The sequence below is a fragment of the Folsomia candida genome, unplaced genomic scaffold (assembly GCF_002217175.1).
Source record: "Folsomia candida strain VU population unplaced genomic scaffold, ASM221717v1 Fcan01_Sc003, whole genome shotgun sequence".
Classification (NCBI taxonomy): domain Eukaryota; kingdom Metazoa; phylum Arthropoda; class Collembola; order Entomobryomorpha; family Isotomidae; genus Folsomia; species Folsomia candida.
Window position 1 is genome coordinate 14100107 of NW_019091195.1, and position 13752 is coordinate 14113858.

At 36.1% G+C, this 13752-nt stretch overlaps 2 protein-coding genes across 2 annotated transcripts; both read left to right on the forward strand.

Moving 5' to 3' along the window:
• Positions 1–303: 303 nt before the first annotated feature.
• Positions 304–6142, forward strand: LOC110847480 (solute carrier family 13 member 2). The gene is made up of 25 exons (XM_022094431.2): positions 304–545; positions 609–641; positions 718–745; positions 833–895; positions 971–1008; positions 1084–1122; positions 1197–1261; positions 1345–1388; positions 1466–1497; positions 1582–1620; positions 1685–1890; positions 1966–1979; positions 2077–2128; positions 2231–2286; positions 2367–2657; positions 2819–2888; positions 2977–3047; positions 3104–3187; positions 3265–3317; positions 3374–3485; positions 3562–3599; positions 3670–3721; positions 4285–4311; positions 4406–4469; positions 5830–6142. The coding sequence occupies exons 1-25, from the start codon at positions 366–368 to the stop codon at positions 5975–5977; spliced, it is 1899 nt and encodes a 632-aa protein (XP_021950123.2). The 5' UTR covers positions 304–365; the 3' UTR covers positions 5978–6142.
• A 76-nt stretch (positions 6143–6218) lies between these two features.
• On the forward strand, positions 6219–9372 carry LOC110847026 (solute carrier family 13 member 5). The gene is made up of 14 exons (XM_022093870.2): positions 6219–6447; positions 6561–6640; positions 6724–6761; positions 6838–6875; positions 6934–7010; positions 7074–7102; positions 7177–7212; positions 7456–7589; positions 7655–8295; positions 8356–8395; positions 8471–8514; positions 8578–8780; positions 8859–8913; positions 8983–9372. The coding sequence occupies exons 1-14, from the start codon at positions 6242–6244 to the stop codon at positions 9183–9185; spliced, it is 1824 nt and encodes a 607-aa protein (XP_021949562.2). The 5' UTR covers positions 6219–6241; the 3' UTR covers positions 9186–9372.
• Positions 9373–13752: the final 4380 nt, after the last annotated feature.

Here is a 13752-nt window from a genome sequence, read left to right on the forward strand (position 1 = left end):
GTGACCCGATTAAACTGCACATTGTCGGATTAGATCAGTCTTGGTAATGTGCATCTTGGTAACCTGACACAATCGGAATAAAGATACAAGACTTCTCAAATGTCAGTGATTTAATGTGCGTATGTAATTTGATATCGAAATTTGATACCTATTCTCCGTCAATCTTCGTTCCAGACTTTTGAGGTAAACATTTCAATTTACCCAATTGACATCATTTCATTGTGCATGTTCATGAATTAGTTGGTGAGAATTACTTCTCGTTCTGTCTCACTCATTATGATTTCTCAGCGTCTTGATTTCGCGTCACTTGGATCTATTATTCAATCATGAGCTGAAGGCATTGTGTGCACTATCAAGCCTTGAAAATGCTAGACACCATTTTGAAAAGGAAAAGTTGGGAGCTTTCTCCGGGTGAGACCAAGCCCATCACTCCAAAAATGTACTTTGGATTTTTCCTGAAAAACGGTTGGACACTTCTGCTGTCAGTGGGAGTGCCCATCTTGCTGATCGTTGTTCCACTGTGTCTCGAGGGTCACACCGGCAAGGTTTGCATTAAAAGTAGCATCGGTTTTTAAGGACTTGTGTAGTTCTCTATACTTCCCTTTCAGGAACCATATGCAGCCTACGTTATCATTCTCATGGCAAGTGGATTCTGGGTTTCCAAACTTTTCGTACTCTTCTGTAAAAGTACTACTAATGGTAATTTTTGGTTTATAGGCCATTTACTGGTGCACTGAATGCATTCGTAAGTCAAGAAATATATTACTAAACCCATGGCTATTCGATGCGTCCTGTATGTAACTATTTATTTTGAAAATAAATATTGTCGCAGCGCTTCCAGTTACGGCCTTTTTGCCAGTCATTCTCTACCCAGCGTTTGGTATCAGCGATACAGGTGCCTACACCTAATTAATATATATGTATTAAATTATTATTCACATATTTGCATAAATAACTATACTCCATATAGATAAAGTGACATCTGCATATTTTTCGGACTCGATCATGGTAGTCTCGATATCTTTTATCTTTATAACGAAGCATAACATGTCCAAGTAATTCGCGTTGCCCTCATCGTTTCAGTTTCTCTTTGGAGGCTGTGTTCTGGCGTTGTCATTCGAGGTATTGATTACCGACATCTTATAGGCCATTGCACTTTTCCATTAAATGTAAAACAATTGATACTATTTTTCTAGTACACAAATCTACATTCTCGAATTGCTTTACACGTTATCATGTTCGTGGGAGCTAAACTTCCTCAGTGAGTTAATTAACTTACACAGAACCTAAATTTTAAAATCTTGTTTTACGTATGATCTAAGGCCGGGGTCCTTTTTTGCTTAGGTTAATGCTTGGAATTATGGGGACAACGGCATTCTTGTCAATGTGTAAATATGTACACTATGAGCTATATTTAAACGATTATATTTGTACTTGATTAATTACGTATTAATTGATATTTAAGGGATGAACAATACGAGCACTACAGCAATGATGGCTAGTACAAATTATCTGATATTGTGCTATTAAATACGACTGTCATCAATTTCACATTTGTGCATAATTTAAATATTATACTAGGTCCCTATTGTGGATGCAATAATTACCGAATTAAAAAAGGTATCAACATTTGCAAAACGATCAACATACATAAATATTCACAAACTATTTTTAAAAAACTCAGAAAATGCTAGAAGTGCATACGGAAGATGCTCCGACGCCAACGAGCGATGCAGTTCTGCCCGCTACTGAACAACAACCCCACACAGTAAAAGCTGAGGACCCTTCAAAGAAACCTGACAAAGATGAAAAATTGCGAAAAATAAATAAGCGTATTCATAATATTAAAACAATGTTTTTGTTGGCCACAGCATATTCAAGCAATATTGGGTAAGATTCAAGTTGCATACCAGTAATTTCATATCTGTAAAGAAACACTTGTGTATGCATACACCATTGTTACAGGGGGACGGGCGTTAGTAAGTTTCGAACCCTACCAAAAAATACAAATATTACTTACAGTATGCAACAGTATGCAACCACATTTGTATGAATTGTAAAATTGTGTAAATGCAGTTACGGGAAGTGGAACCAACGTTATTGTGTTGGACTTGGTACGCAAAGACGCGTGAGTGAAAGTATATTATGTATTTTTTATGTAGTATACAAAAGTGTACAAATTCACTCCATATCTAATAATATGAAGATAACTAGAATTATTGATTGATAGGGACGAAGAATTAGCCTCCCTGGAATGCAAAAAGATGCTAGAGATAAGCTTCTTGGGTTTGACTTTTAACCTTCAAATTGTGTTGTGGTTTACCACTATTGTACTATTGGATGATGATATGTAAATATGAATTCAGATTGGATGCTGTTCAACATTCCGCCGATGTTAATAAATATAATCCTGTGTTGGATCTACCTTCAAATTCACTTTCTTGGAATTCCTCAGTTTCTGAAATTCTGGGAAAAGAAGACTGAAGAGCAGATGGAGATTGAAGCAATGAACAGCAAGTTTGAAAAAAGCGTCGAGACCACAATGAAACGACAGTATCAGGAGTTGGGCCCCATTCGTTTCAACGAGTTGGGAGTTCTAGTGTTATTTAGCATCATGGTTGTCTTGTGGGTATTTAAGGACCCCCAGTTCATTCCCGGTAACATATGCGCATATTTATATTTTTAACACTAGAATTTCCGAAATATATCTGTAAACAATACGGAATACACCGTATAGAACGGAGGAATTACCCATACGTTCGGCATCTTAACGTTTTTGTATTCAAGAATAACATAAATTTTTTTCCACTTTTCCTAGGCTGGGACGCACTACCATTTTTTGATAGAACTCCAAGCGGAAAAAGTCTCATCAAAGAGTGCACCTCAACGTAATACTTTTACTACTTATGTAATAAGTTCTATCCGATTTCCCTCCAGAATGTTTGTTTGTCAATATGCCTATTTTGCTAATTTTAGGTTACTAATTTGTTTCATCATGTTCGTAACGCCAGGCCGTGCTATTTATTACAAAACGATTGGATCAGGAGGTAAATGTATTTTTTTTAAATATCTGACCCGTAATTTATATTGTATTTATATTTAGGCCTTGGTGAAGGTGTGAAGGATCCTTTACTCTCATTTGATTTCATCATGAGAAAATTTCCGTGGGGAATATTCATACTTTTAGGTTCGGCTTATTCGCCTTGTTGGAGTTGTTACTTTATTACAGTTACACACATTTGGATGCCTAATAATATTTTTTAGGCGGAGGCAGTGCGATGGCGTTGGGAGCCAAGGAGTCGGGACTGAATAAATGGGTAGATATCAAATCCATGCAAATCACACCAAGCAAAAGTCTTTACATTATTTACAGGTTGAAGAATTTCTGGAGACCAATGAAACGCTGAAGACGCTCCCGGGTCCAGTAATTTTGGGAATTGTGTTGATATTCATTGCAACTTTAACTTCCGTGGCTTCCAACACTGGTAAATATGATTATTGGGCTATGATTCAGACCTTTCGAGTCTTTCGTTTTGAAAATTATTTCATGGATTATTTTAGCAACTGCCGCAATCGTTACTCCAGTTTTGCTCGGATTGGTTTGTTACAACGCAATATTAGTAATATCATATTTATTAGGATAAGTGCAATGCTTGTGTGATATTTCAGTCCTATGTGAAGAATATGCACCCATTGTACATGGTTTATGCTGCATCAACAGGTTACATTACAATCAATAATGTGCCATCATTTTAAAATCGCTTAAATTTTAGCCCGAGTTAGGGCTTATGGAACCGTCACGTCCGTCCGTCTGTCTGTCTGTAACACGCTAACAAACGAACCACTGAATTCATTTTGACCAAGTTGAAGTTAGTATTAAATAAAATGCTTATATCGACAAGGCATTAGCCAATATCCAGCTGAAAGCTGAGAGTGCAAGTGTATCTCAGATTTACGAATATGAAGGTAATTTTTAGAAATTTTGTAGCAAGAGGTCCAAGGGTGACCCACACTACGTTTTGAAATTGTTCTTAAGAGCTGAAATTTGTCATGCTGGATAATGATGACAATTGATGATACTTAAGAATATTATGTCAGTTTAAACTTGCGCTGAGAAAACTATAAGATAGATATAGTGGATGTGATTGAATTTTGCATTACAATTTGGCAATAGTCGTTGGGTCATCGGACACAAATTTAAAATAGGACTCTGATCCTAACTCGGGCTAAATGAAGTCTACACTGTAGGGTTTTGAAACTAAATTGGTAAATTAATTTTTGCAGCATGTTCATACGCGTTCGTTCTCCCTGGTGGGTAGATAATTTCAAGTTGCTACGATTAAATTATTATATACGAGATTAAACGAATACTAGTTGTAAAAACGCTTTGTTCCCTATTTCGCAGTGAGTACACCACCCAATGCTATTGTATATAGTTCCAGTGATCTAAAGTTGGCAGAAATGATGAAGTAAGGAGCATAGAGATCCCGTACTATATAGTGGATGGAGAACTTTGACCTAAAAATGGTCAAAAAATGATTCTAGAAATCTCAAATTTTGAGATAATATCCTAAATATATCCAGCCACAGATATTCGCGAACAAAGAAGACTGAAGTCCATTGTCCATCTAGTATTTAACCTTTTTCTTCACGCCCGCGATTACTGCTTTTTCGGAAGACTTTGCAACTTAAAGGGTAATTATCTCCTACCTGAATTGAAATTTTCTTAAAGTTTCGGCTGTTTCACAAAGCTGGGAGTATGTCTTCTTATATATAGCCCAAATTTTTTTATTGCATGAAGATAAGGGTTGAATGTGAGGTTTTCATTTTTCAGCGTCAAACTGAATTTTTTTAAAATTTCTTCCTTGATAGTCATTGAATTATGGATTGGTCCAAGGTCGGTCCAAAAAATTACATTTTATATTTTCTGATACTCATTAATGAAAGGAATCAGACGGTCTATCTCACATTTCCGAAATCAAACCTGTGCCTACACACAGCCCTTTTGAACCGAGTGGTCCGAAACATGCCCAAATTTACCCAACGCCTGCCAAACCTGAAATTTCTTGAGAAATTTCGAAAAAAATTTTAGTTTCTTTTCGGTTCTCAGTTGAGCGATATATTTCCCACAAAAAAATTGCCTTCCCGGAGTTTCTATCACGCTTTTGAAGACGTGAGACTCGTCGCCAATGACCAACTGTTTTGGTGAAATTATGTTGTAAAGCTTGAGAGGGCTTGGGTTCACCATTTTTTCTTGACCTTCCGTATGCTTTGGTGCAGATTTCTTTGAATAAACTTTGACCCACAACTTATGAGCCTTCATATGATGCGCATAGTCTGGATTAATCTTCCACTTCATGGCCACATCAGGCACAAACGTGGAGCGGTGCTTTCCAAAAATAAATTTAATCGTTTTTAATTTTCAAGGGGTCAATATGATGGTTTTTTCTTGTGGTGCGTATTTGAAGTTGATATTTTCGGATTTGCCATACTTTTTTATGTATGTCCAAATTTTTGCATGACCACACCTCTTTCCGTTGAAATGTAGTCAAGCGTTCTTTGAGTCTCTGCCGCTCAGATTTTGGTACTTATAAAAAACTCGTTTCCCGACTTCCTCTCTTTGAATTGGCGTAGGAAATTTATGTGTCAATGAAAACTTATGAAATTTTGAGGACACGTGCTCAGATATATTTCACATATTATACCAAAATTTCAGATTTCTAGAATCATTTTTTGACCATTTTTAGGTCAAAGTTCTCCACTATATAGTACGGGGATCTCTAATTCATTTGATTTTAGTTTACAGCTAATTGATCAAACTATTTGTAGGCCTGGATTCCTGATTAACATTATTTGTCTGGTAATTTTGTTTGTGACCACGCACACTACTTCGTGGTGGATATTTGGATTTGGGGATTACAACGGAGAGTGTAGCAGTATGGCAACGTTGTCAGAGGCGCCCGCAGGTCATCACTAACCAATAAACCCTAGCATATTGCGACGATTTTGCCAAGTGCGTTATCTTCTAAATATGCAATTAGCTTTGAAGAAACGAATCATGTAGTTAAAAAATGTCACCAATCAAGTATTCCGTGGCGACATAAATTTATATATTTGAATAAAATTAACATTACCAGTAAAATAATTTGTGAAACGTTAACTTCATCCTCAACCGCACACACTTAATCAACGCTAATCGTCTCTAAACTTAATTACCAGACCACAGTGTGGTTTAGTTTCAATGGGACCTGGCCTGAAAGCCGGGTTCATCTGGAAAAAATGTTGGCGACCGTTTTTTACACTGATGTTTCCGCTGGTACTCTCTGTCATCTTCCTCTGGAAGGGGAAGAAATTGACCCCCGATATGGATCAAACAGAAGTTGGGATAAAACAACTGAAGAAGCAAGCTCGAGCTGCGTTTGTCGTGATTCTGATGGCCTGCTACTGGTAACCTCTTTATTATCATTGTGACTGTCAATTGTTGCCACCAACGCTGTCCGACATATATACGCACATTGTACATAGATTATTATTGTTAAATAATCCCAACTTATCCTTAGGGTGAGCGAGTGCCTGCCCCTGCCTGCAACTGCCTTATGCCCTGTTTTCCTGCTGCCTCTTATGGGAATCGTGGATACTGGTAATCTGAAAATTATTCCCAGATTCTCCATGCATTTTCTATTCGCTTATCTTATAATTAATTTCTAATAATTTGTGTCGTAGATGAAGTGGCCGGGTGTTACTTAAATTCATCTGTCATGGTAGCGTGAACTAATATGTTACACACTATATTAGCGTCAACTAGTTCGATTTTAACAATAGATTAATTATTGACAGGTTCTGTTGGCTGGATGCATCATAGCACAGGCATTCGAGTAATTACAGTTAACTGATTTTAATCTCAAAAAGTAAATCGAAATATTCGAATTTTAGGTACTCAAATCTGCACACTCGCATAGCATTGAAGGTGGCTTGCTTAGTTGGAGCCAAAGTACCAATGCTGCTTGCAGGTCTGTCTCTGACTTGTCAATTGTCATATTTGATACCTAAATGCATAATATTGTTCTTTGTAGGAGTCATGTTTACTGCAATGTTTTTATCGGTGGGTATAGACATGCTTACCGTAGATAATGTATGTAAAAATGTTTTCTTATAAATCTAATTTGCCCCTTTTAGATGTGGATGAACAACACGAGTACTACATCGATGATGGTTAGTATGTAATAAAACTTTAAAACTTTTTTTGTAGACTAGGTTCTGAAAACCAAATTTTCCGATCAATAGAGAAAAAAGTAATTCGAGCGAGATTTGTCGGAAGACAAAGTGTTTCATTTAAACAATTAACATTCGAATGTTTAACAATATAAACTAGGTATCTATTCAATGTGCTCAGTCTGGTAAAATCATGGCCTCATTTTGAATAGAAAATTATGCTGTCGTATTATAAATTAATAGGTTCCTATTTTGAGTGTGATAATGGGCGAGTTCGAAGCGGGAGCAGTGGAGGCAGCAGCAGCAGCAGCGGATGCTGAAAGTTCTACAAGGCCTTCAACGATGTCAATAAACGCTCTCGAAATCAAAGCCCAAATGTACTGATTCATATTTCGCATCCTGGCTACCCACTGCTTTATAATATCAAAGACTGATTTTATAGGGAAGAAATCAAGAAGAAGAATTTGGCTAAAACGAGAAGAATAAAGATCATGTTTTTACTTGGGGCGGCGTGGGCGTCGAATATTGGGGGAACGGGAATTATTACCGGAACCGCAACCAACATAATAGCACAGGGTGCTGTTAGCAAGATGGTAGAACGGGTAAAAGCTTCCACGGGGTTCAAGGACGCTAAAAAGTGTGAACATGTACTTCAAATATCGTTCTTGGGATGGCTCGAGTTTAACATTGTGCCTATGCTTCTCGCCACCATTTTGACTTGGATTATTTTACTTGTGTGGTTTACTGGGATTCCACGCTGTTTTAAGTTCCGGGCGCTTACCCCTGTTGAACAAGTAGAAACGAAGGAACTGCAAAAAGTGACACGAAATGTTGAGAAAGCTATCCTTGCGAAATATAATCAATTGGGACAAATTACCTTGCATGAGATCCTAGTGCTGGTCATCTTTTCTATTCTGGTTATTTTGTGGATCACTGGAGAAATGGGAGAAGAAGGGTGGATGAAAGAGTTTAAGGAAATTGATAAGGCCTATGCAGAAGCCTCCATTCCAGCCGTACTCATGTGCCTGTTCCTGTTTGTGATACCCAAGGATTTGAAATATTACAAAAATTTTCTCAATGGAGGTTAGTGAAGAATAAATAAGAACTAAGGTTCAATAATTTGAATACTTTGTTCTCATCTAGGCTTGACTCACGGACTGAAAGACCCTGTTCTTCCATGGAGGTAAGTTTAGTCTGAAAAGGCTAATCGTCCGTAAGACTATTCTGCATATTTGAACATGTACAAAAATTATTGCAGAGAGGTTGAAAGAAATTTGCCTTGGGGTCCGCTGATATTGATTGGTAAACACAAATTATCAAAAGTTAATTTTTGTTGGTTTGTATTTTAACTGAAATGTATCGGAGGTGGTGGCATTGCCATAAGCGTGGCTATCAGAAAATCCACTCTTGGATCTGCCATAGGAAGGTATCTCCAGGAGTCGGAGGCACTGTCGAAGTTGCCAAAAGAAGCATATCTTGCTATAATTTTGATAACTGTGGCATTTCTTACTACAATTGCATCCAACACTGCAACAGCATCGATCCTTACCCCCGTTCTACTGGAATTGGTATTTATTCTTTACACATTTTTTTAGTCAGTGAAATATTGGAAATAATTAAGATATCCTTTTCTTGTCAATTTCCAGTCAACCAAAAAGGCTGTTCATCCTTTGTACTTGGTAATATCAGCCACAGTCTCAGGTCTGTTAAAATATTTGTTTGTAGTTAACATAGGGTGGTAGATTATACATATGTGCGTGTCTAATGTAGCCTCATACGCCTTCATTCTCCCAATTTCTACACCTCCGAACGCCATTGTATTTGATAAGTCGGACATGAAGCAAGGAGAGATGGCTTTGCCAGGAATAATTGTCACAATCGTAACCAACCTCGTTCTGTACGCTTCGATCCACACCTATTGCGAACTAATCTTTAAATTTAACGACTATGATGATTCCTGTGGACCGCAATAGTACTCATCATAAGAGATTTCTTTCTTCATCATGAGGGTAATCAAAACTCGATTTTCAAATTTCTGTGAAACACATTATTGTAGGCGACAACATCACTCGGCCATTTATTTCGAAAATATTTTCAATAAATGTTGAAACGTTGAACTGAAATTATTTACTTTCAATAAAAAATGCAACCGGATTCATTAAAAACCAAACTGAAACCTACCAATATAATTAACGTAATTAAAAGGTATTTGGTTAATTAAGAAATAACAATTAATTATATATCAGTTATATGTCATAAGTTGTAAATGGAAGAACACATATTTTTATATTCGTATATGCATTGCGGTTACGTACAACGTACCATGAATATGATAAATCTTGCTGCATGAGCTTGACAACGATGATCCATACGCAGAGATACACATTATTTACATGGAAAATGGAGGAACCAGTTTTAAAGTGAGTTCACTTTCAAACCAAAAATGATTCACAAAGAATGTAGAACGGATTTGATTTGCGTTCAATAGAACTCACTGCCAGCAGATAGATAACCTTAACTTACGCCCAGGCCCAAATACTGCATTTATTTGCATTAAAATCTGTGACTAAAACTGAATGACTGTCTCAAATCAAGTTTTATTAACTTTCCCTTCTGATCAAGACTGGTCTCGAATAATTGCTTGACGATATTCATTGACAAATCGAATCCATAATATGCATATACATATTTTTGTGACTTGTACGCACGTATGTAACACAATTGAGTTTAAATATGAAGGACTTAAATGGAAATGCAATCTAAGTATACTCTGAATGATAAATATATTCAATGTTAACTACATATACTCACAAACAAATATTACATATGATGTATTACTATTTTACAAATACTGACTTAATTTCGTCGCTTAATTCTTAATCTTTTAATGATCCTGCGATTGTCGAGTGTCACTATTAAGTCATTTATGTCCGCATGTCTCTACAACCAGACGGTTTATTCTTATCATCTTATCAGAATTATTTCGTCTTTGTCAATTTATAAGACCAATCAAGTAAAATATGCATTAATTATTTCAACCATTTTTATTTATCATATATTGAAACAGGCTTCGTGTCTAAAAGTGTCATAAACCTATTATAAATGATAGCATTAAAATTAACGAAACATTAACAATAATAATGGCTATGTTCACAGGAGATCAAGGTACACGACACAATCTGCAAGAAAAATTGTTGGCAAATATCAGAATTATGCATCCCACCTACTTAATTAATTGGTTTGAACTCTGCTTTAGACTTTGTTAAAACATTAACCTGCTGACCGATATTGCTCAGCCAAGTCTGTACAAACTTTGAAATATAGTTTTGTTACATTTCCAATTATCCGTGTAAAATAAATTAGATGTTGATTTATTTGTGACTTTGTGGAAGGGTATGCAATTTTCAAATACTAATCGGGTTAGCATATTTAAATTACGTATTTAGCTGGCTAAAACTATCTCAAATTAGTAGTAATTTAATTAATAGTAATTAATTAGTAGTAATTTAATTTGTCATTTTCATACGCTGGAATAACTCAGGTAAACTCAGCTAAGCTCATTTTTATTCTTAGCATTCATGCATGCATGCAAATATGTGGGGTGATTTAACAATTACTTATTTTGTTTCCACTTATTTAGCAAAAGCAGTGTGTACCATAAGGGTTTTTTGTTGGTCCTAAATTAAGTGACACATTGCCAGAAATAAATACTCATATCCCAAGTTATGACTAATAAAGCCCATCACAAATAAGTAAAATAGGACAGGGAACCTACTTCAACATTTCAAATTTCTCGTAATAGCACCTGACACTGAATTTCATCAAGGAATCGGACCCCCTATCGATTAAAGCATGTTTTATTTCACTGCGATTATTATACAAACATCAGAAATTCAATTACGTATGTCTAGATTTGAAATCAACTCCACAAAATATTTATTAAATTAACCGGTACATAGGAATCTATACAAACTATTTATTAATACGTTTAAATGGTAAAAATAGTAGGGATGCATGTGTAGGAATTGGCTATGTTGTGAACCAGTTAATATGACAGATATTTGCAAAAAATATGAATGCCACCGTCCGGACACGGAACCCGTTGATTTAGCCACAAGCGCCTATAAGAGTGCGAGTTCTTCATGCATTTTCTTCCACAACTGTTTGGCATTAAACTGCCCATTATCCTTAGATTCACAATTTTTTAAAGTAACTTTAACTGGTCGGGAAATTAAAAATATTTGAGGGAAGTATGTATGTGCATAGTAATATATGTACATACGGACGAGCATGAATTAGATGAAAGATTGTTGATTCTGTGTCATGCTTTCCCTGATCACACACCCCTTTTAATTATTTTCATGAATGTATGTGTAAAAATTTGCCAGCCTCATGAGTAAAAGTTATAACTCATCGTGAAACCATTAATTTGAGACATGCAGACTATTGTGGTTTTTAAATTGGAGGCAACTAGCAATTACGACTGTGTGGTCAGTTCAGTTTTTGTTCTAATTTTGATTGTGACAAGGTTTATTACCAGTTAATCTACGGTGTGGTTCAATAAATAATCGTCCTTGCTGAGATCACTTTCGTTTATTCCGCATTGATCCCTAGATTGAGGTACATACGCACAAATCAACACACTGCACAAACGCGTTGATCAGATTCCATTTCATTTTATTTTATAACAATCCAATCATATCACGGAATTTAAATCATTGATTTAAATTTTTTGGTTCAAAGTTTTCGTTGGAAAAACTCAGACTATGAGTACTTATTTCTCTATTATATATGCATTTGTTCCATTTAGAATTGGCATCAGTGTACATATGTACAGGCAGCATACGAATACGTAGAGAGTCACCCTACCTTTGACAACTTCCGTTTTATATCATAATTAACGCATCACGTCCAAAAAAGACACGTTTTGATAAAGAAGTAATTACATACGATAAAGATCTGCCAAAAAGTCGAAGGTTTGTAAGCACACGACCTTCTTTTTAACAAAAATGAAATGAAACATTCCGCGTCCCATTGAATTCAAGATTTAAATTCTAATCAATAAACCATATTCCGCCTTTTTGACAAAATATATTTGCATCAATGTGGACTATCCACATGAGATGAAGTACTAGACGAAGGTAGTAGGAAAGGAAGCTGTGGTGAATGTCGAACCAGTAAATTTAAGACGCTTGTCGCAGCTTTTACGAATAATGATGGCTAGTTTTCTAGAGAGGAAAGTGGTTTGACCCGATTGAGGTCCACCTAACCTTTGTCGAATAAAGGACCCAGAAGAAGCTGCTTCGTAACTATAAGCTCGGTTCAAGTAACTTCACTGTTGTCAATGTCAATGGCTTGCACGAAGTCCAACATCCATGGTCACCCCACATAATAATCTTAGAAGATGAAATGTGCTGCACCCATCACTTACTTACTTACCGACTTGTTGAGCTAAGCACAACTTTCATTCATTCACCGTTTTCAAGAATTAACGAAATCCTCATTGATTGATTTGAGCTACAAATTTTGCGAACATTTTCGGCTGAGGATATTAAATTACTTGCATCTTCGTTTTTTGTGAGCGAATGATGAAATGTGTGAGAATTATTTATTTATGAATAAGGATATAGTGTACTAATGTTCTATGAATAATTGTGTGAATAACACTGCAATACTAGCGTCGTCAAACATAAAAAGTATTAACATAAAAAGTTGTCCCCTTTGTAATTTTTGCAACAAACATAAAATCAACCGATATAAATATACATATATTTATAAAAATAAATACAGTTGAATTTATGATATTGACATTGTTATACGTTCGTTATTTTACTATGTTAATGGAAAAATTTTAAGTTTGCGTGGCCTTCATGTCATTATAAATACACATTTACAGTACTCAACTTACTGTGGCGGACCAATTTCATTGAACATTATTCATGACATGACAAGTAATTCTCAATTTCTCAGAATACCTACGTGGCAGTGCTCCCAACACAGTTTATTAGACAGGGACGAGAAAACACTAAACTAATTTGAGAATTACTCTCAATCTGTAGTTGACAATTATACGGTATCAATACTAATTTATGCTGATTCTTTTTCAAACGGCCGCATTTGTTAATTTATAGCACATTGCGATCCAAAAGGTGCTGTTGTTGTTGATAGCATATCCGTGCACACTGTGCTCAAAACAACTTTTGTTTTCCCTAAAACAACAACTTGCACTCTCTAAAGAACCAAGTCAAGTTTCGTTATTCGTGTTTTGACTCTATCCATCTGGTTTTCTTCACAATTCGCCAAGTTAACACGAGACATGATCAGGAAGCAAGTCCCAATCACCACAATGCAGAATATGCCGCAGCAATACAGCATACTGTACATACCCACAACAGACGCTGCATGAGAGACACAATACTAAATACGAGGATGAGAGGATGAGATACCTTGCTAAAAGGGAAGTCGCAGATGCACGAGATTGAGATTGAGCATGTTGCACAGGGCATTCGTGAGGCAGATGAGACGAAAAGGAGTCTCAAC